This window comes from Cetorhinus maximus, chromosome 12, assembly GCF_964194155.1.
Source record: "Cetorhinus maximus chromosome 12, sCetMax3.hap1.1, whole genome shotgun sequence".
Classification (NCBI taxonomy): Eukaryota; Metazoa; Chordata; class Chondrichthyes; order Lamniformes; family Cetorhinidae; genus Cetorhinus; species Cetorhinus maximus.
The window spans coordinates 69,881,363-69,904,708 of NC_135890.1; the positions used below are offsets into that span (position 1 = coordinate 69,881,363).

The window sequence follows — 23,346 nt, forward strand, 5'->3', positions numbered from 1 at the left end:
GCACTTAAAGTCAGGCATTGGCTGTGAAATGCTTTGGGACATCATGAGGTTTTGAAAGATACAGTAGAGATACAAGCTAGTTCTTTCAGACCAGGAGTTGGCAACTGAAGCTGGCTGGAATGTGGGAAAAAGTTTCAAATAGTGACAGCAACGACTGAAAGATAGCTATTAAACAATGAATTCTAATGTAAAATACAAACTCACATACTTTCCACATTGCTTATAAAGTGTTTATTTTCAGATATATCTTCACAATAGATAAACGTCATCATTTGCCGTTTTAAGCAATAATGCTAAACACTAAGTAACAAACAGTAAACAGTGAACGCAGACCATGAACCAGAGCCCATTGAGAGCCAAGTGGATGTACTAGGATTTGGCTGGGAATATTCATGTACACTGAGCGCCTGATTCTGGCTGCACTGCTGGAGAGAGGATCCCAGCAGAGGCCTCTGGCTCCCCAATGGGCATCTGTATCGGTCTGGTATTCAGAGTCAAATAAATAGACTTTAAAATTTCAGACAAGTTAGTGAGAGGGCTCCATGATAAATAAGAGGTTCAGGTTCCTGTTAAGGTTACCCTGTTGAGTTCAGAGTTCAGCCAGCATCTTTTAGGTGCTTGCGTATTAAAATAATGAAAATTGAGGTGAGCTCTTTGGAAGGAAGCCACATGGACTCCCTTGTGCACTGCGACGTAAGATCATCACGTTAGGCTCCCGTGAAAATGTCGCAGGGATTCCCTTCAGCACTTTTAATGTAAACGAGTTACGTTAAGTTTTTGAAGGATGTCACATGTACCTGCATGTGATCTATCAACTAATTCTGATCAATAGAGAGAGCTTAATCTTGTTAAGATAATGAAGAGCAGCAGGAAGTTTCTTGGCACCGCAAGTTATAGTCTCCTTTGCATAACATCTGAGGCAAAGTGACAGAGACAAAGGGTTCTTGCTAGTGTAATGATATTAATGTTGAAGGGAAGATAGGGGAAATAATGGCAGATATAACTGATAGAGTCTCAGACCTGGTGCCCTCTTGCGATTTTATTTGGGTTTTTTAAAAAGACTATCATTCTTCTGTTTTCATTCTTTTCACTGGGGCCTCATACCTAATCATGGCTGCTATTTCCTGCTCCCCCCCCTCAAGAAATTGGAAGTAAACCGTAAAGCAGTGAATCCCAGTTTGGATTCTGCAGACTCCTTGTTGAGATATGCCCACAATTTTGGAATTTATCTTGCTCCTCTAACTTTCACTCCTGGGAGTAGATTTTGTCTTTGTCTGGTTGAATGCAATGAAAATAAAGATCAGGCAGGATGTTAAGTGAGCAGCCGACTCACTACCACCTGTTTTACCCTATGGTACAAAGTCCAAATCTGAAGATCTGTTTGTGGTCATGAAAGTAAGAGAAGCAGTGACAGATGTAACTTGAGATCCGCTGACCAGATAAAGTCAGAACTCCCCTGTCCTCAGTGTCTGTGCAATGCCCAGGATAAATAGCAAGGAGGAGCACACTAGACCTGATGTTTTCTTTACAACTGAGTGGCTTGCTAGGCCAATTAAGAGTCAACCACATTGGTGTGCGACTGGAGTCACTCATACGCCAGGTTTCCTTCTGTCAAGAACTTTAACACCATCTTTAATCAACACTGCCACACCTCTTCCTCTTTAATACTTGGTAACCAGGCATATTAAGAACCAATTCCTTGGCTTCTGTTATATTGCAACCACGTCGTAATCCCATGTAGCAATTTGTGCCTGCAGTTCACCAATCTTACTGGTTACATGATGGACAAACCGTTTAATACCTCCTACGTCACTTTGAGATGTCCTGAGGTTGTGAAAGACACTTTCTTTGTACTGTTTTAACAGTGGGTTCCTTCAGTTTGAAGCTAGTAAGACACATCATTAATTGCATTGAAAATAAGTTAAAGAGTGAAATGAACACACAAACATTATCTGGCAAGGTGCTAGAGCAATAAAACCATTTAAAGCCACTAGTTGTTTTGGGCTAACTCTTCAAAAATATAACAAATCCATCACTCAGAACCTCTGTGCCTGGTTCTTATTCGCTTCCAGTTGTAGAAAGAGTTCCCATGGTGAGAGCTGTCCGCTGACTGATTGGAAATGCAGTCTGCAAAAATTGCTGAGGTCAGAGTGCACAAGGCAGTGATGCTTTATCTCCTCCCCCAGCTCCCCACTGACGACCGGATCCATCACAATGTTTATCTCTTTAACCCATTATAGTCTGGTAGCAATGACAAAGATCTCCGGATCGCGCTGTGGGATTTTACTGCGAACTGCCACAGAGCTACCTCCCATCCTCTTCCGGTTTATTTTCCGAAACTCCTCATTGATTTCCAGAATGGTTTTTCCTTTTGTTTCCGGCAGAATGATGAAGACAAACACTGCAATGATCAGGCAGTCACCCAGGAAGATTAGGAAGCAGAATGGGCCCAGTCCTTCCTGGAAGAGAAAGAAAGAGAGGACAGGGTCAGGCAGGGTGACTGGAAAGTCGCATGGTAAATACACAAACTCACCCCCATCTCTGGTCATCATGTTACTTATGTTACTCATTGTTACTTAAACCAAAATTTGTATCTATACCATACATCTCTCAGTAAAGACGCATATCTAATTAACGCCATACCACATCTTTCAGAAATACCTCAAAGGAATTCAGATACAAATGAATTACTTTGAAATGCAGCATTTGAAATGGCAACCATTATGTACACAGCAAAGACAAAAATCAATGAACAACCGGCTAATCTGTTCTTTATACTGCCAAGAGGATGAATATTGTCAGGAGATCTTCTAAATCCTTGATTAGTGCCACATATTCTTTTACATTAGATTGGAAAATAGCAAATTAACTCCTTTATTCAAAAAGGGAGGGAGACAGAAAGCAGGAAACTACAGGCCAGTTAGCCGAACATCTGTCACAGGGAAAATGTTAGAAGCTGAGTCAGGGCCTGCGCTCTTTCGCGCATGCGCATGAAAGAGCGCAGAAATCTCCCTGACACAGCTGCCTCAGGGAAATTACTTTGATTTTTAAAAATTTTCATAAAGGAAAAAAAATTTAAAGACAAGTCCCCTCATGTCACATGAGCTGGGACATGTCTATGAATGTTATTAAAAATTTCTATTAATGTTTTAAAACCTTCATGAAACCTCATCCCGCCCATGGATGAAGCTTCATGATAAATGTGAAGGCCGCCTGGGCTCTTCGCCTGCCCGCCAACCTTACGGTTGGACGGGTGGCTCAGTTAATTATTTCAATTGGAATTTAAATGGCTTTAATAGGCCTTTGACAGTTCGGCGGACGCACAGCCGACTCCGGTGGATGCCCGCCGAGCTGAAGATCGGAATGACGCGCAGTGACGTCAGGACCCACGCCCGACGTCACTGCGTGTCATTTTATGTGTCGGCGAGTGGGGCCCACTCGCCAACCTGAAGATTCTGGTACGTATGTTCGTATATTCATTGACCCAAAAAGGCAGACGGGGTTTCATTCTGACATCTCATCCAAAAGTTGGCACCTCCAACAGTGCAGCACGCCCTCAGTACTGCACTGGAGTGTGAGATTCCAAGATCCTAGTTTCCAAGTCAATGGAGTGAGGCCTGAACCCTCAATCTTCTGACCCAGAGGTTAGAGGGCTAACATTGAGCTGAGGTGAGTTAATAAAAGCAGAGAGTACTTTTAAAAAAACAGGTTCTTTGATATTTCTATGCTTTTGGTCATTTTAAAAAAAATATGATCCAAAACTTTACACCATGAATTCTTTTCCAATGCAGTAATGTAATTCTCAAGATACCAGAACAAAAAGGGTTAAATCATGAGGAACTGTTACATTGACTATGGCTTGTATTACCTTGAGTATTGAAGGTTATAGGTGATCTAAGTGAACTGTTTACAGTGATTAAATTATTTAAAAAGATTGATAGAGAAAAAAAGTATGTCCTCTGCAGGGAGGGGGGTGGTGCGAGGAGTGGAGTCCAGAACAATGGAACAGAACCTTAAATTTAGAGTTAGAATCTCTAGGGATATTGTCAGGAACCACCTCTTCACATAAAGGGTAATGGGAATCTGGAAATCTGTCTCCCAAAAATCTGTGGCTGCTGGGACAATTGAAAGACCAGGCTCGATGGGCATGGTAAGGATGACATTAGAATAAGAGGTCCAGAAAAAATAGGACATTTAAGATAGAAAGGGGGAGATAATTGATAAATTGATCAAACTTAGAGAGGATAAAAACCTGGAGGTGGTTGGGTTACATCCACACGTATTAAAAGAAATTAGGGAAGAGATCGCAGAGGCATTAATTACATAGATGTTAATATTAATTAGGAAAGGGAATCACAGAACAGTGCCAGAGAACTGAAGGACAAATAATGTGATTAAATTTAAAATGAGAAATAAAACAAATCCAGCAAACTATAGACCAATTAGCTTAACTTCAGTGGTAGGAAAGACAACGGACAGAGACGTAATGGACATCCAGAAACTAAAAATATAATGGAATAGCTTGCACAGATTTTAAAAGAGGTCACGGTTGACGAACCTCATTGAATTCTTTGAAGAAGTAATAGAGAGTGTAAATAAGGGTAATATAATAGACATCATATATTTGGATTTTCAAAAGGTCTTCAGTAAGGTAGCACATAGAAATCTCATGACCAAGATCAGAGTATGTGGAGTCGGAGACAAATAGCAGAATTGGTCAAGCTGGCTACAAAAGAGAGAGCAGTGAGTAAAGGTTAAAGGTAGTTACAAAGGCTGTCAGAAGGTGCTAAGCGGTGTTCCTTTTAGTATTGAATATAAGGGGTGATCTAATTGAGGTGTTTACAGTGATTAAATGCTGGAACCACCATTGTTCACTATTTACATAAGTGATTTAACCATCAAAAATGAGAAGTACAATTTCAAACTTTGCCAATGACACCAAATTAAGGGGTGTAGTTAGTACAGAGGAGGAGTGCACCAAAATACCGGAAGACATTAACAGACTTGCAGAATGGGTGTGACATTGGTGGATGAATTTCAGAATAGATTACTATGAGGCAAAGCATTTTAATGGAAAGAATGTGAAGGCCATATAGTCTTTGGAAAATAAATGTTCAAATCGGGTCGAGGAAAAGAGAACATGGGGATACCAATACACGGGTCACTAACAGTAGATACGCAGGTTAATAAGGCCATAAAAAACACACTGGGGTTAATTTATAGAGGAATAAAATTGAGAAATATATTATGTCAAACTTCTATAGAACCTTGGTTAGACTACACTTGGAGTCCTGGGAACAGTTCTGGTCTTCATATTATAAAAGAGGACATAGAGGCACTGGAGAAGGTGCAAAAAAAAATTACTAGAACGATACCAGAACTGAGTTTAGAACTATCGGAAAAGACTGAACAGGCTGGGACTCTTTTCTCTAGAAAGGAGAAGACTAAGCAGTAATCTGATAGAGAAGGAGCTAAGGCAAATAGCATTAGGTGCATTTAAGGGGAAGTTAGATAAACAGAAGGTGAAAGGAATAGAATGGTATGCTGATAGGGTTTGGGTGAGAGGGTGAGACCAGCATAAAGATGTTGGGCTGGATGGGCTGTTTATGTGCTCTAAATAAGATATAATTCTATGTAACAGATTTTTGCTGGATAGGGCATTAAGCCTGTAGGAGGAGTCAAGATACAGATCAGCCATGATCTAACTGAATGAAGGCACAGGCTCAAAGGCCTGAGTCCTGTCCTTGTATTGTTACATACCAGGCACTGAAACCTATTCACAGTTTTCCAATTGAATGTTATACTGAGCAGTCTCCTGGTTATGGTTTATTTATGACCTTACTTACCACAATAAATGGGAAGATCATTCCCAGAAGGACAAGGCCCAGCCACTGGAAAGAGCCATTTATCACAAAGGCAACAGGTCGGTATGACTGAGTGAAGATTTCGAAGGGGATGATCGCAGTCACACCCGCTGGAAAATCAAACACATTCTCAGTGTAAGATCAGATGTCCCAGTATACAAATTGTCCAGCTCAGTAAATAATCCTAGTGGCTAGCCCCGACTCCCACCCCATCTTGATTGGACAATGCCTCACTCCTTCCCTTTCTCCTCCCCCACTAGAATGGACTCTTCTGTGTCATTATGACTTCATGACTATGATTCACTCGGTGCAACACTGCCCCTCCCCCCCCTCACTCTGGAGGGGCACTGCCCCTCCCACCTCGCTCTGGCGAGACACTGCACCCCACCTCACTCTGGTGAGACACTGCTCCCCCCACCTCACTCTGGTGAGACACTGCTCCCCCGCCACCCCACCGTCATTCTGGCGGGACACTGCTGCCCTCCCCCCCCCCCACCTCACTCTGGTGAGACACTGCTCCCCCCACCTCACTCTGGTGAGACACTGCTCCCCCCCCCACCCCACCGTCATTCTGGCAGGACACTGCTGCCCTCCCCCCCAACCTCACTCTGGCAGGACATTACCTCCCCCACCTCATTCTGGTGGAACATTGTTCCCCCCCACCCCCCCACCTCACTCTGGTGAGACACTGTTCCCCCCAGCACTGCGAATGCGTGGCTGGAGAGATGGTGTAGGAGGGAGGGCTTTAGATGTCTGGGACATTGGGACCGTTTCTGGGGGCGGTGGGACCTGTACAAGGTGGATGGGTTGCACCTGAACCGGAATGAGACCGACATCCTTGCAGGGAGGTTTGCTAGTGCTGTTGGGGAGGGTTTAAACTAACTTGGCAGGGGGATGGGATCCTGAGAGGAGGCTCAGCAGGGGGAGATGCACAGCCAAAATTAGAAGAGAGAGCAAGTGAGTCTGGAAGGCATAGAAATTATAGGCTAGTTAAGGCACAAGGGAGTTTGGCAAGATTGGATGGTATTTATTTTAATGCAAGGAGTCTGACAAATAAGACAGATGAGTTGAGGGCACAAATTAATACATGGAAGTATGATATCATTGCTGTCACAGAGACATGGTTGAGAGGAGGGCAGGATTGGCAGCTCAATATTCCAGGATATTTTCAGGCAAGACAGGGAAGGAGGTAAAGAGGAGGGGGTATCGCAATATTGATCAAGGAATCAATTACACCAGTAAGGAGGGATGACATCTTAGAAGGTTTCTCAAATGAAGCCATATGGGTAGAACTGAAAAACAAAAAAGGAGCAATCACATTGCTGGGAGTACTATAGGCCCCCAAACAGTCAGAGAGAACTAGAAGAGCAGATACGAAGGCAAATTTCAGAGAAGTGTAAAAATAATAGGGTAGTAATAGTGGGGGATTTCAACTTCCCCAACATTAATTGGGTTAGTCATAGTGTGATAGGTTTAGAGGGAGTGGAATTCTTAAAATTCATCCAGGAGAGCTTTTTAAGCCAGTACATAGAAGGTCCTACAAGAGAGGGGGCGGTCCTGGATTAATTTTAGGGAATGAAGCCAGGCAAGTGATGGAAGTATCAGTGGGGGAGCATTTTGCAGATAGTGATCATAACTCCGTTAGATTCAAGGTTGTTATGGAAAAGGACAAGGATGGGCCAGAAATCAAAATTCTAAATTGGGGGAAGGCCGATTTTAATAAGATCAGATATGATTTGGCCAGAGTGGACTGGGAGCAGCTACTTTTAGGTAAATCTGTGTCAGAGCAGTGGGACTCATTCAAGATGGAAATAGGGAGAGTACAGGGCCAACATATCCCAGTAAAGATAAAGGGTGGGACCAACAAATCCAGGGAACCCTGGATGTTGAGAGATATACAGGATTGGATAAAGAGAAAAAGGGAGGTTTATGGCAGATACCGAGGGCTCAAAACATCAGAAGCCCTAGAGGAGTATAGAATGTGTAGGGGGGAACTTAAAAAGGAAATTAGGAGAGCAAAAAGGGGGCATGAAAAAAACATTGGCAGGTAAAATAAAGGAAAATCCAAAGTTATTTTACAAGTACATTAAGAGTAAGAGGATAACTAGGGAAAGAGTAGGGCCCATTAAGGACCATAGTGGTGATTTGTGTGTGGAGCCAGAAGACGTAGGTAGGGTTCTAAATGAATACTTTGTGTCAGTGTTCATAAGTGAGAGGGATAATGTGGGTATGGAAATCAGGCAGAAGGACCGTGATATAATTAAAGAAATTAGCATAGAAAGGGAGGAGGTTCTAAGTGGTCTGGCAGGCTTAAAAGTAGATAAATCTCCAGGCCCGGATGAAATGTATACCAGGCTGTTGAGTGAGGCAAGGGAGGAGATAGCAGGGGTGCTGGCAATAATTTTCAATACCTCTCTGGCCACAGGAGAGGTGCCAGAGGACTGGAGGGCAGCCAATGTGAAACTGTTATTCAAGAAGGGAGGAAGGGATAAACCAGGGAACTACAGGCCAGTCAGTCTAACCTCAGTGGTGGGGAAACTATTGGAAGCAATTCTGAGGGACAGAATTAATCTACACTTGGAGAGGCAGGGATTAATCAAGGACAGTCAGCATGGTTTTGTTAAGGGGAGGCTTATGGCAGATACTGAGGGCTCAAAACAGCGGAAGCCCCAGAGGAGTATAGAATGTGTAGGGGGAACTTAAAAATCCAACAAATCCAGGGAACCCTGGATGTCAAGGGATATACAGGATTGGATAAAGAGAAAAAGGGAGGCTTATGGCAGATACCGACGGCTCAAAACAGGGGAAGCCCTAGAGGAGTATAGAATGTGTAGGGGGGAATTTAAAAAGGAAATTAGGAGAGCAAAAAGGGGACATGAAAAAAACATAGGCAGGTAAAATAAAGGAAAATCCTTTATTTGACCAATTTGATTTAATTTTTCGAAGAGGTGACCAGGTGCGTAGATGAGGGCAATGTATTTGACATAGTCTACTTGGACTTCAGCAAGGCTTTTGATAAGGTCCCACATGGGAGACTGATAACAAAGGTAAGAGCCCATGGGATCCAAGGCAATTTGGCAAATTGGATCCAGAATTGACTGAGTGGCAGGAAGCAGAGGGTGATGGTCGAGGGGTGTTTTTGTGATTGGATGCCTGTGTCCAGTGGGGTTCCACAGGGATTGGTGTTGGGTCCCTTGCTGTTTGTGGTATATATAATGAGTTAGACTTGAATGTAGGAGTTTGATCAGTAAGTTCGCAGATGACACGAAAATTGGTGGGGTGGTAAATAGTGAGAAGGATAGCCTTAGATTACAGGAGGATATAGACAGGCTGGTCAGAGGCAAATGGAATGATGCACTTAGGCAGGACAAACAAGGCACGGGAATACACGATGAATGGTAGGACCCTGGGAAGTACCGAGGATCAGAGGCACCTTGGTGTGCATGTCCAGGTAGAGGGGGGACAGGTAGTTAAGGTGGTTAAGAAGGATACTTGCCTTTATTAGCTGAGGCATAGAATATAAGAGCAGGGAGGTTATGCTGGAACTGTATAAAACGCTGGTTAGGCCACAACTAGAGTATTGCGTGCAGTTTTGGAATCTGCATTATAGGAAGGATGTGATTGCACTAGAGAGACTGCAAAGAAAATTTACCAGGATGTTGCCTGGGCTGGAGAGTTTTAGTTATGAGGAAAAATTGGATAGACTGGGGTAATTTTCCTTGGGGCAGAGGAGATTCAGGGGGAACATGATTGAGGTGTATCAAATTATGAGGGGCATGGATAGGGTAGACAGGAAAGAACTTTTCCCCTGGTGGAGGGATCAGTAACCAGGGGGCATAGATTTAAGGTAATGGGCAGGAGGTTTAGAGGGGATGTGAGGAAGAATTTTTCACCCAGAGGGTGGTGGGAATCCGGAACTCACTGCCTGAAAGGGTGGTAGAGGCAGAAATCCTCATAACATTTAAGAAGTATTTGGATGTGCACTTGTGATGCCATGGCATACAAGGCTATGGGCCTAGTGCTGGAAAATGGGATTAGAATAGTTAGGTACTTGTTTGACTGGCGCAGACTCAATGGGCCGAAAGGCCTTTTTCTGTGCTGTAGACCTCTATGACCCACCTCCCTCACTCTGGTGAGACACTGCTCCCCCAAAACCTTCACTCTGGCGGGACACTGCCCCCGCCACCACCACACTCTGGTGACACACTGCCCCACCCCCCCCCCCCCCCCCCCCCGCGCCCCTCACTCTGGTGGGATATTGGTGCTATAGTTGGTCCGTGAATGTATCTGAACTCACCAGGACCAATTCCATAGCTGAAGATATAGGCAAAGATGAGGAATATGCTGCAGTACGGCATCCAGGTGAACTGATGCTGGAAAACAAGAGGTTAATAGAGAATCGAATATTATGCACGGATACCAGAGCACAGAAAGATCGTCTCTTAATACCAATATCATAAATATTCCTGGCACCTGTCAGTCTGTCACATGTTAAGCATACAATCATAATGAAAGGGACAACTGCCAGACTATCATCCCCATCAAATGCCTCGATTAGATTCCAGTCTGTAATTAACTCCTGAATATTTCTTTTTTTTATTCTTTCATGGGATGTTGGCGTCGCTGGCAAGACCAGAATTTGTTGCCCATCCTTAATTGTCCTTGAGATGGTGATGATGATGGTGAGCTGCCTTCTGGAAGTGCTGCGATCCATATTGTTTATATAAACCCCATCAAACTCCCTGGTTATATTCCAGCCTTTAAATTACTCCCCAGTACCTGTTATTCTAGATATATATAAACCACCCAAGCCTCTTAATTCGATTCCAGACACTAACACTCACCTGCAGAGGCAGAGTAACGCACAAGAGAGCTGCCCACAGAGTCATCAGGCTGTATCCTTTCCACAGTAAGGCCTTTCTCCCATCTCGTTCGATGAAAAATCCCTGTTCAAAACAACAAAAGGACTTCAGCAACATTAGTAAAACATGCTGCTTAAACAGAATGTGCAAAGCCCGTTCTCTCTCCCCAAAACCTCCCAATCTGACTGACACTTACAGAAATCACTGAGGTGAGGAGGAGTGTTGCGCCTGCCCCTAACACCACATATGGTATTGTCCAATCAGGAATTCCAGCTTCCTGGAACACTTCGGAAGAGTAGAAATAAATCTAGGAAAAAGACAACCAAGTAAGCCTTAGAGTTGATATCTTTTTCAGTGTGACTGTACAAATTCAGTGTACTTTAATCATCTTCCTTAATCATCCGTCTTAACTCTGATTCTCTGTCTCTCTTTCTCTATCTGTGTCTTTCCTTTTGTCTCTCAGTTATCTCTCCTCCTGTCACAGTCTCTGCATGTCCATTGGCTCTCTGTCTCTGTATGTGTGTGTGTGTGTGTGTGTGTGCCTGTGAGAGCCTCCTTCTCTCTGTTTCTAACTCCTTGTGCCTCTATTTTTCTTCCTGTTCTCTCTGGTCTGGATCTTCCAAGGAGTGGCAATCATTGTCAGGCTGCCACTGCACCCGGAAATGTCCCTGACCCGATGTTGCTCTGCATTTCTACCAGAGTCTTCCAAACCTGGCTGTCCCAGAAATGCACAGTGCAGCATCCTTCAGAGAGCTCCATGGGATCGCCGTAGAGTTGGGGGAAGACAAGACACGCCTCCTTTTTATGGCACTAGCTGCCTTATGATAAATTTAAATGTCCAGTCTGAATGTCAGTGAATGAATGTTAGTGAATGGGTGAGTGAATGGGTAGGTGGGTAAATGCGTAGGGGTAGGTGGGTGGGTGATTTGGGCAGGTGCATCAGTGGGCAGGGTGTAGGTGGGTGATGGGGATTAGTGGGTGAGGTAGTTAGGTGGGTGAGATGGGTAAGTGGGCAGGGAGTAGGTGGGTGAATGGGTAGTCAGGTTATGGGATAACTGGGTCAAGTCATGAGGTCAGGTCTGGTTAGATTAGGTAGGGAGGGTAGTCGTTTGGTCTGAGGGATAGTTGGAGGGTTGGGAGATTAGTTGAGGGGTGTGTCATGAAGGTAGTTACAAAGTGTGATTAGGGGGGCGGGGCTTGTGTAGTTACCCAGAAGTTAGACTAGGTTTTAACCTGCCTAACATTACCCAGGCAACTATCCAGGTAAGTACATTAGAAGTCCTACTCTATCTCAGAGTCGGAGACATTCATGGATGGTCTTGGGGAGCAGGGGAAGTGCCCATTGGAAGTTGAAATTTCCCGGGCAATTCGACGGAAGTCTGCTCGTCGGGGCTTCCATAGGGGCCCAACACACATCTCAGTCGTATGTCCGGTCTCCGACGATCTGGAGACTGGAAGATTTGTCTTTATTCATCCCTTGCTTCTCACTGTCTCGAGTTCAATCTCTTTCTGATATGTGTTAGCCTTTGTCTCTCATTCAGTCTCCTGCACTGAGTTCAATGTCAGTTGACAATTAAATGCCACCTCTACTCACCGCATTGATACCACACAGCTGCATGGCAACAGTCAGCATGATGTTGGTAATGAGTTGCCATCGTACTGAGCGGTCTTGGAACAGCTCCCGGGCGGTCTTCACTCGTTCCCCCTTTGCCGCAGCCTGTTCAGCCTCCATGTCCTGGACCTCCTCAAAAAACTCTCCCTGACCCCAGAGTCTCTGGAGCGCTGTGGGGTGAGAAACAAAAGCAGGCAGTTATATGGGAGAAGAGGGCCTTTACCAGGAATCCAACATCCCCTCACAAGCCTTAGCTTACAAATCCAACCCAGAAAAAGGGTGAGGTGCCGACTAATACTTATCTGCCTGCTTTCAGTTAATTCAGTCAAGAAAAGTCTTGATTTTAAAATTCTCAACCTTGTTGTCAAATCCCTCCATGGCCTCTGTATCCTCCTCCAACCCCATTGCACTCTGAATTATCTACACTCCTATTCTGACCAGTTTGAGTACCTCTGATTTTCAACATTGTGCCATTGGCAGCCATGCCTTCAGCTCTGGAGTTCCCTCACTAAACTTTCCACCTCGCTACCTCCCTTTCCTCTTTTAGGACTCCCCTGAAAACCTACCTGTTGGACCAGCTTTTGTCAGTTATCCAAATATCTCCTTTTGTGGCTCAGTGTCAAAGTTGGCCTGATAAGGATCTTGTCAAGTGCCTTAGGCTCCTCAGAATGGCATGGGGTTCTCACAGAAATAGAAGATGGTGCTACTAATACAGTGCTACACAACAGTTCATGTTTTTTCTAAAAAAAGGGAGGAAATAGCCTGGTTCAGACCCAGCCCTGCCTTTCACTGTTTTATCCTGTGCATGTTTTGTGGTCACAGAATGTGTTCAATTATTTAATTGTAGCACTAACATCCAACCTGCCATTGGGATAATTGACTATTTTGCAAAAATTGTTTTCACTAAATCCAGCCCATGTGAAGCATCTAATTCCCTCCTCCCTCATCACCCAACCCCCTTACACTCACCATCAATGCATAGGACCTTATTGCCCCTGTCGATCAGGAGGTATCTGGGGCTCTCTGGGAACCAGGGCAGCAAAACAAGCTGAATAAGGGCAGGCAGGCCGCTGAAGGCCAGCAGCAATGGCCAGGCTGTCTCGGTGCCTAAAATCTCCCTGAGGAATGACAAAGATGGATAGACAGTGATGTTAGAAAGCACCAGACACTGGCCATCACTCTTAAGTATTCACAGCAACACAGGTGCTCATGTAACCTACAGTAGTGCCATCCATTAGGAATCACTGACAGGCCCAGCTAGCACACTATTTAACTACATGTACTAATTTTAGTAGAAAACGTATTACACACAATACAGTTAATGTACTTCGCTTATATATTTATATACTTGTTAATATTTCATAAATATCTACTATCAATCAGAAACTAAGGAAGTAAATTACTTAAATTAAATGAGCTCTGAAGAAGAGTCATACGGACTCGACACGTTAACTCCCTTTCCACAGATGCTGTTAAACCTGCCGAGTTTTTCCAGCATTTTCTGTTTTTGTTTCAGATTTCCAGCATCTGCAGTATTTTGCTTTTATTTAAGTAAATTACTGACTGCTTTTCAGCCATTATTTTATAAACAGAATTTTCAGAAAGGTTGAAGCTTATTTGCATATGCTATGCAAATATAAGTATTGAGATCACATGCCCGGTATTAATTTTTATTTTCTGATCAGTAATTACCTGCATCTAGATTCCTAATTAGCAATCAGCAGGGTTGGAACTATCCAGCAGGTTTTGGAGCTAAGGAGAGGATTCTCATTATCAGAGGCAGGGGAAGAGCTTTATGACAGTGGACAAGAGGGACATTCATAACATTAGAGGCAATGACCAGGATAATTCTGGCTTCCTGCGCATCCCCAACTACCATTGATGGCTGTGCCTTCAGCCTCAGGCCTTAAGCTCTGGAATTCTCTTCCGAAAGCCCTCCACCTCACTACCTCACTCTCTTCCTATAAGATGCTCCTTAAAATCTAACTTTTTTACCCAGTTTTTGGTCACTGGTCCTAATGTCTCCTTCTTTGGTTCAATATCTTTTTTTTTGCCTGATTATGCTCCCGTGAAGCACCTTGGGACGTTCAACTACATTAAAGGAGCTATATAAATGCAAGTTGTTATTTGTATCAGGGATTTGTAATACATTGTCCACTTTCAGAGAGGATTGTGGTTGTTTTAGGGGCACAGGGAGATGGGAAGAGACACAGGGAGATGGGGAGGTAGTCACAAGGCCTATATAAGATATCACTTAGGTTAGTTGGTTAATTCCATTGGGGTTATGATGCCAGTGTCATTCACTTCCCAAGAACGTTTTTTTAAACTTTATTTAAAGAGAGCCAAGGAAACATTAAACCTTTAGCTATCCCTTGACAAGAAGCATGAGCTAAGTACTGGGGTTATTTGTACATAGAAAAATTGAGAGTTTTACCTGAGTCCAACTACTTGTCCAATGAATTTCCCAAAAGCAACAAACATTGCACGGGTCAAAGACACAAGACCTCGCAGTTCCTTTGGCGCACTCTCTCCTAGGTACATACTGTGAACGTTGAGGCCAATACCTTCAAATAACAGAATTTTTTAAAAACTAAACTGACGAAAGCAAAGCAAAGCTCACTCACTTCATGGCCCACTTTTACAAACCAACCCCAAGTACAGGAGATAGTTTTGTCTCATTTGCATGGGGTCTTCTTGGCCTGCATCCCCACTTCACTAACCTACATCCCAGTTTGCAACAGAGTGATCATGGTTACAGTCATTAATAACTCATCCAATAATACAGTCATCAATAACACATTCAACAGCACAGTCATCGATAACACACTCAACAGTATCAATAATGCACCCAACAGCACAAAGAGAGAGGCATCTGCCTGTAAATAAGTGGATGGTATTGTCATTCAGCACCCTGGACAGTGCATTTGTGGAGCTGTAAACTAGCAAGATTTAAACAATACTGTAATCGAAAAGCACAATACTGTGGATTTAAACAGTGGCTTGGCTCAGGAACCCAACATTACATTGAAGCAATTTGATAAACAAGTGGTACAGTCAGCTGTTCAGTGCTTTGTCAAACCCATTCTATCACTTAGCTACAACAAGGCTCTTCTCACACCTTCTTTCTGAATGTGATACAAAAAAATCACTCACAGTATTAAGAATTTCTCTGGTCAAATGGACCAGCTCATCGTTCAAATGTCCCCACAGTTCTTATTTAAAGAACCAGAGGATGTATGTTGTTTTTCTCAAGGGTTTGATTCCTTTTTAACAGTATTATGTTGGGTTTTCTGTCTCACTCCTGCCCCCTCTCCCCAGCCGACCCCACATGGGCCAGGAGTCACCAAACAGCATCAGACAAACCAGTTGAACTGCAGTTGTCAAAAACATTACAGCAAATCTTGAAAAGCAACCTAAGGAGGAAGAAACAGTTCTACTGGTACCTGCATTGATTCCATACAGAAACCTCCCCACCAGGATCATCTCGAAGGACCGTCCCACCTTGCTGAACATCATTATTATTGCAGCTATGATGGCCACAATGTTGTTGAAAAGTAGAGCGTTCTTCCTGGAACACAAACCAAATGATTTCATTAGCAGGAGCAATTCAGCGAAGTCTGATGTTCTTCGGCTGCTTACCGGTATGGGCAAGTTCATGGCCAGCTTATCTATAATTCTAATCCTCATTGAGAGGGATGGCAAATTAGCTGGTAAGTAACCCCAAGGCTGTTATAGCATGTGACCCCAGGTGGTGGCACAGCCTCTATGGGCAAATCATCCCAGCCTGTTGCCCTGTTATCTTGGCCAGTGGACAAACCACCTCAGCTTACAGATGAGCCACATATAGGATTGAGCAAGTCATTGTGTGCCTTGCCTTTGGGTTGGCTCAAGGGCGAAATATATCTATAAACCTGAGACAAAAAGGCAGAAATCCACAGAAAAGACATTTACATCTTGTGCATTAGTTTCACTGAACAGACTCCTGGTAGTCCTTACCTCCCATACTTTACTGAGAGATGCCCAGCGTTTAGGGCTCCAAGCAGTCCTCCAATTGGATAGGTCGAGACGATCACGCACCAGAGGAGTGTGACAGCAGTTTCATCCAACGTTGTCCCAAAGCGCGTAATCCATGTCTCAGCAATGAATTCCTTAATAAACTGTGATGTTTAAAAAAAAAGACCTGAAATTGTGTGTATAAAATAATAGAAAGAAAGGCTTACATTTGCATAGCGTCTTTCACAACCTCAGGATACCTCAAAGCACTTTACATTCAATAAAGTACTTTTTGAAATTCAGTCAGTGCAGAGTCAGGAACCCTACACGATAAACATGGATTGGCACAGTCTTGAATTTTCCCAAATTTTCCACATTCTTGCCAAAAGTGGGAAACCTTGCTAAATGGCAGTCAGTATTGGAAAATCAAGGGCAGATGCAAAGGGCGAGATTCCTCAGGGCTAGTGAGTGAATGAGACAATACCACCTTGGCACATATTTTGGAAGAGATGATAAGCCTGCCAAATGAATGTGAAAAACCCACTATTCGAAGAAGAGCAGAGTAGCTTTTTTAATCCTTTGGGATTTGGGCTATGCTGGCAAGGCCAACATTTGTTGCCCATCCCTAATTGCCCTGAACTGAGTGGCTTGCTAGGCCATTTCAGAGAGCAGTTAAGGGGCTGTAGGTCTGGAGTCACGTGTTGGCCAGACCAGGTAAGGACAGCAGATTTCCTTCGCTAAAGGGCGTTAGTGAACCAGATGAGTTTTTAAAAAATGACAATTGATGATAGGTTCATGGTCACCATCACTGAGACTAGCTTTCAATTCCAGATTTTATTAATTGAAATTAAATGCCATCAATTAGGGATTTGAACCCATGTCCCCAGGACATTAACCTGGGCCTCTGGATTACTCGTCCAGTAACGTTACCACTATATCACCACCTCCCAAGTATTTTGGCCAATATTAATCACATAACCAACACCAATAGAACAGATTATCAGATTATGATCACATTGCTGTGTGTGGGATCTTGCTGTGCACCAACTGTCTGCTGCATTTTCTTTATTACAACAGTAATTGTACCTCCAAAAGTACCTCATTGGCTGTAAAATATTTTGGGATGTCCTAAAGTTGTGAAAGGTGCTTTATAAAGCTCTTTCTTGTGTATGAAACTTCATTCTGATGCTAACTCTTTGGGGTAAGTCAGCTAGTGTTTTCCAACATCACATATTATATACCCAAATAACGAGGTGAGCAGCGCACTTGTCTAGAGCTTCTCTGTACCAGTGAGGCTCTGCAGCCTGAGACATAATTTTAGGCGCACTAAAACAAAAATGAAAAGGAGGAAAATGCCTTTTCCTCCTGCCTGTCTGATTTTTCCCTCTTTCTGTCCCTGTGTGGATTCTCCTTTTCAGCTCCCTGCCAAGTCTCACCCGTAAACTTTGGAAGACCACCCCCCACCACCCCACGACAGGTCAACTTGCAGCCGCTCTGTGAACGAAACTCTCAGCTCTGTGACTGCCTCAGCATTTGTAGGTTTGGCAGTGTGAATCTGCCAGACTGTCTGGGATACAGCTTCCACTGGCAGGAGAGTCAGTGACCGGAGGACAGAGGGAAGGGGAAGAGAATTGTTTTACTCAACATATTATGATCATTTGGAATGCACTGCCTGAAAGGATGGTGGAAGTAGCCAAAATAGTAACTCTTAAAAGATAATTGGATATATACTTGAAAAGGACAAGCTTGCAGAGTCTGAAGAGTCATATTTGACCTGAAACGTTAACTCTGTTTCTCTCTCCACAGGTGCTGCCAGACTTGCCATGCATTTCGAGCACTTTCTGTTTTTATTTCAGATTTCCAGCATATGCAATATTTTGCTTTTATTTTAAAATTTGCTATGGGGGAAGAGTGAGGGAGGGGCGAATTGGATAGTTCTTTCAAGAAGCTGGCACAGGCATGACGGTCTGAATGGCCTCCTTCTTAGCTGTATGATTCCTGGCTCGACTCTTGTAAGGGCACTTTCAGACTCCATCAGTCTGGGTAGGTTCGCTCCCTTGATACCTGAGGTGGAATGACAGTGTCTCACCCACTGCACCATTCAATCCCCAAACTTTGTTAAAGCAGCCGTAACCTCTGTCCTCTTGACGGAATTAAATGTAAGTGATCAACACCACCCTTTTCAATGCAGATGAGAGTTACTTACAGTTGAAGGTGCGTTGATTGAAGACATGTTAAATCCATATTGGAAGCCTCCTCCAATCCCAGTCACAAGGATCAATGGGAGAAGCATCCGTCCCTGGAGCTAAGGCATGAAGAAAGGGAGATAGGGATCACAGGCCAAACTCCTCATGTTGGTAATAAAAAACACTCAAAGGTATCACAGATAAAGTGAATGGACAAAATTGTGGCAGATGGAGTACAAAGTGGGAATGCCGTCCAATTTAGATCCAAGAAAGACAGAGCATTTTCTAAATGCTGAGAAATCAGGGACTATGGAGGAACAGAGAGATTTCGGGGTCCAGATGCAGAAATCATAAAAAGCTAGTGGACAGGTATAAAAAGTAATTTAAGAGGCTAATGGAATGTTGGGCGTTATCTTGCAGGGACTCGAATACAAAAGGATGGGGGTTATGTTACAGATGTACAAAACTCGGGTGGGGGTGGGAGGGGGAAGGTGGAGGGAAGAGGACCTCCTCGTAAGCCTGCTCCTGGGCCTGGCCAAGGTGGCCATCAACAGGTCCAGGCAGCGGGTGGTCGAGGGGGTCATCCGACACAATTGTCTGCCCCTCTCCCGCAGCTATGTTTGTGGCTGGGTGGCCCTGGAGAGGGAGCACGCAGTGTCCACCAGTATGCATGAGGCCTTCCGTGCTCAGTGGGCACCACAGGGGCCGGGGTGCATCATCACCCCCAGGAATGATATTTTGCTTTAGTTAGTTAAGTTTCCTTTGATGTTTTGATTTTTGTTATTATTTTATTTTATTGATTGTTTTGTTAATTTCAAAAAAGAGTATAAATAGGGGGCAGCTGGGTTGTGTAGGAGGAGAGCTGAGACACTGAACAAGTCAATAAACTCTCTCAATAAAGAAAAGCTCTCGGCTTCACCAACTGGCTTGGGTCCCATTAACAAACCCAACCTACAGCAATTCTCACGCCTTTTCCACCGAAGTTAGTAGAAGGAAGTTGAGAGGCGCTTAATCACCATTACAACATGCATTCAGAAGTGTTATAGGCATGGATGCTGATTGGTACAATTGTTTCTCCATCTTTTTACCTCTGGAATCTCTGCTTGAATTCAGCCCACACCAATAGGATACAAGTGCCCTTTTCTGGCAGTTGTAATGGTTCTATACAAAATGTGTGTTGATTAGTGACTATTATCCCATCAAACACGCCCAGGACAGGTACAGCATGGGTTAGATAGAGAATAAAGCTTATTCTAAACTCTCCCATCAAACACTCCCTAGGTAGGTACAGCACAGTTTTGATACAGAGTAAAGCTTTCTATGCACTCTCCCATTAAACACTCACAGGGCCCTAACAATACATGTTAGTTACATAGTAAAGCTTCCTCTGCACAGTCCTAGCAAACATTCCCAGGGTAGGTCCAGTATGGGCCCAATGGAAAGTAAAGACTACTCTACACTCTCCTAAAAACTATCAAGTGGAGCACAGGTTAAATACAGAGTAAAGCTCCCTCTTCACTGTCTTATAAAACACTCACAGGGCAGGTGCGGCATGGGTAAGATTCAGAGTTAAGTTCTTTCTACAATGACCCCATCAAATACTTCCAGGGCAGGTACAGCTTGGGGTTAAATAGAGAGTAAAGCTCACTCTATACTGTCCCCATCAAACACTCCCAGGGTAGGTACAGCACAGGGTTAGATACAGAATAAATCTCCCTCTACACTGTCCCATCAAACACTCCCAGGGCAGGTACAGCACGGATTAGATACAGAGTAAAGCTCCTTCTACACTGTCCCCATCAAACACTCCCAGGGCAGGTAGAGCAAGGGGTTAGATACAGAGTAAAGCTCCCTCTACACTGTCCCCATCAAACACTCCCAGGGCAGGTACAGCACAGGGTTAGATACAGAATAAATCTCCCTCTACACTGTCCCATCAAACACTCCCAGGGCAGGTACAGCACGGGGTTAGATACAGAGTAAAGCTCCCTCTACACTGTCCCCATCAAACACTCCCAGGACAGGTACAGCGCGGGGTTAGATACAGAGTAAAGTTTCCCCTACACCGTCCCCATCAAACACTCCCAGGCAGGTACAGCACGGGGTTAGATACAGAGTAAAGCTCCCTCTACACTGTCCCCATCAAACACTCCCAGGGCAGGTATACCACAGGTTAAATACATCATAAAGCTCCCTTAATTGTGCAAACAATGTGCCTTAGCCTCAGAATGGCAGCCTTACTGCACCCGTGCGACATGTCCATTTCACACAGCAGCCGTTCTTCATGGTTTCTCTGAGTGACTATTCCAACCTCCTGCGGTCATATTTTGGCTCTTTGCACCACCCAAATACATCTGTGTCAGCAGAGCCGGCAGGTAGAAGAGAATACACAGGTAAACTAATAAGCAGGAGGAATCCATCTATAGAACATACCAGTTTCTTCAGCATGGTGCCTGTTCTTTGTGTCCAATTGGAACTCCCTGTCCTCTGTAATTCCCGTGGGTTTGGTTGTCTCTGGGTGGTAGTGAGCTATTTAAAGGTGGACACAAACATGAAGCAATCGGGCTTCACACGTCCATTGTTGTTTTTTAACTTAAGCCTAATTTATTAACTATCTTTTGCCAACAGTAAAATACCCAAGCTTGTGTTTTCATGGGTCATTAACTATCCCAGCTGGGATTACGTTTTCATCAGAATCTCTGCGTCATGAAATTGGGGTAAAATTAAACTTTAAACATAATAAGAGCTGGCAGCCAGGAATTGTTCACAGCATTAGTGGCACCCCAGAAATCAGCCATCTTTCAGCCCTTGACATGTCTGAGTGTTGTGGAAATGCCAGAATACGTCACCTTTTTTTTTTCTAATTTTGAATTAAAGAAAAGTCAACTGTTTATTTTAAAAAGAGGAGAAACATATATGACAAAATATTCGCAGTCCAGAAACAGCAAAATGGCCCTACAGATCCTTGCCTGTGCTTTTGCTCCACACAAATGCGTTCCATAGCATCTTTCAACTGCTTAGGAGTCCCAAAGTATTTTGCAGCCAATGAATTACTTTTGAATGTTAAATCAACAATCACGGCAGTCAATTTTTGCACAGCAAGACCCAACAAACAAGAACATGATAATGACAAAGTTAAGGTGGTGCAGTATTATACTGGTTATGTTGCTAGACAAGTTGAGGCCTTATTCTCCAAAGATGGAAAATCAACCCTCCCCTGAAACCCATCAACCCTATAACAGCATCCAAATAAACAACTTGTTCTTTGCCTCCATGGTCAACCTGGAAATCTGTTCCAAAGATTGCTTCTATCCAGATGTTGGGTGATGTTTGTTGAGGACATAGTTATTGGCATCTGAACAAATTCCCCTTTCATATGTCCAGCCTCCACCCCTATCCATCCCCCTCACTCCCCAAACTTGTGTCTTACCTCAAGATAGTGCTCTTACCATTTAATATCATGTCTTTCTAAAAGACCACCTCTCACTTCCTTCAAGGTGACAGGGCCCCAGTTTCTCCAGTTTCAATTCTCTGAGGCTGGGACTCATCCTGACTGCTCTTCACCTGCATTGCTTTCTGGTTTGACTGTTCACCTTGTGTCTCAGTGACCAGAATTGGACAGAGTGTCCCAGATGAGGTCAGACTTGAGCCCCAAACCACCTCAGCTCCACTTCGCTGATTTATACTCTAATGTTCTGGCTACATTAGGTAAGCAATCTTGGTTCTTTGTTGATTGTTCCTGTACCACATTTGGTATGTTGAATACCTATTCTTCCAATAGATCTCCTCTAACCCCATCTTTCGTCAGCTGGGCACCATTCATGGAGTACGCAAATCTCCCATTTTCCCTTCCAATGCCACATTTTACGTTGATCTACAATAGACTGCATATGTCATTGCCTCACACATTGTTCAGTGTGTACTGTACTAGTTTTTCAGATACATTTTAAAAAGATAATGGTACAAAAATATTTGTATACAGCTGCTTATTCTCTAACCCATCTTCACTTTTTCTCCCTGACTCTCATTTTTTACTCCCTAATTCTCTCTGACTTTATCACTCATTCTCATTCTTTCACATACTCTCTGTTTTATTCTTTTTCTCATGCGTTCTCTCCCTAGTCCACCCTCATCCATCCTCTCAGCATTCTGTCTCTCAGACTCTATCTTTTGTTCGCTCTCTGCACAGCAGGAATTCCAACTAGCAAAGCCCAGATTGGGATGTTAGGGTTGTGGAGGTGGGTGGGGGGTGACATGTGGAAGGGCCCTGTGTCCATATTGAATGCTGGGCTGGGCACAGACAAAGTAAATCACAGAGGGAGAAAAGAGGATCTGGAGGAAATCCCAGGTCTGATCCTGCACGGGCTCTTCCTTGCGAGTCACCAGGTTAGGAATAGCTTGGGGTGTTCCAGGTTTGCATTGAATAGAGGGCAAGTTCTACAAGTGCATACACCCAGCTCAGAGCTTCATAGAGGTAAGAATTAGTGGGGATGTTGTGGGAGGGTGAGGAGGGGAGGTGGGAATTTCCAATTTGTGCTTTCAGTAGATGAGGCTCCACACTGGGAACATGAAGGAGTCAAACAGCTTGGTGGAATATGGTGATGTGTGTGGACCTGAAAGGGTACAAGGAGTGTGGACCACAAGTGTGAGAGTGTGTCCTTGTAATTAAATAATGCTTTCCCTGACCTTAAGAAGTCCCAAGACACTTTACAACCAAGGGTTTAATTCAAAATGTAGTTACTGTTGTAATGTAGGAAGCATGGCAGCCAATTTGTGCACAGCAAGATCCCAGAAACAGCAATGTGACAATGACCAGATAATATCTTAGT

General features: G+C 43.9%; 1 protein-coding gene across 1 annotated transcript; it reads right to left on the reverse strand.

Moving 5' to 3' along the window:
• Positions 1-2,234: 2,234 nt before the first annotated feature.
• On the reverse strand, positions 2,235-18,624 carry LOC144687986 (solute carrier family 2, facilitated glucose transporter member 11-like). Its single transcript, XM_078554646.1, has 11 exons — positions 18,538-18,624; positions 16,335-16,495; positions 15,782-15,906; positions 14,773-14,902; positions 13,308-13,456; positions 12,321-12,508; positions 10,923-11,033; positions 10,709-10,810; positions 10,162-10,237; positions 5,847-5,974; positions 2,235-2,459 (listed from the first exon to the last, which is right to left on the reverse strand). The coding sequence occupies exons 1-11, from the start codon at positions 18,622-18,624 to the stop codon at positions 2,235-2,237; spliced, it is 1,482 nt and encodes a 493-aa protein (XP_078410772.1).
• Between the last annotated feature and the right edge of the window lie 4,722 nt (positions 18,625-23,346).

What these genes read in the sequence shown, in the direction of transcription:
- LOC144687986 (XM_078554646.1), bottom strand. Translation starts at nt 18,624, where the DNA reads ATGCTTCTCCCATTGATCCTTGTGACTGGGATTGGAGGAGGCTTCCAA. An exon ending in CAATCAACGCACCTTCAACT is followed by an intron (nt 16,496 to 18,537) that starts GTAAGTAACTCT and finishes TAAACATCACAG; the next exon opens with TTTATTAAGGAATTCATTGC. An exon ending in TAAGGTCCTATGCATTGATG is followed by an intron (nt 12,509 to 13,307) that starts GTGAGTGTAAGG and finishes CTCACCCCACAG; the next exon opens with CGCTCCAGAGACTCTGGGGT.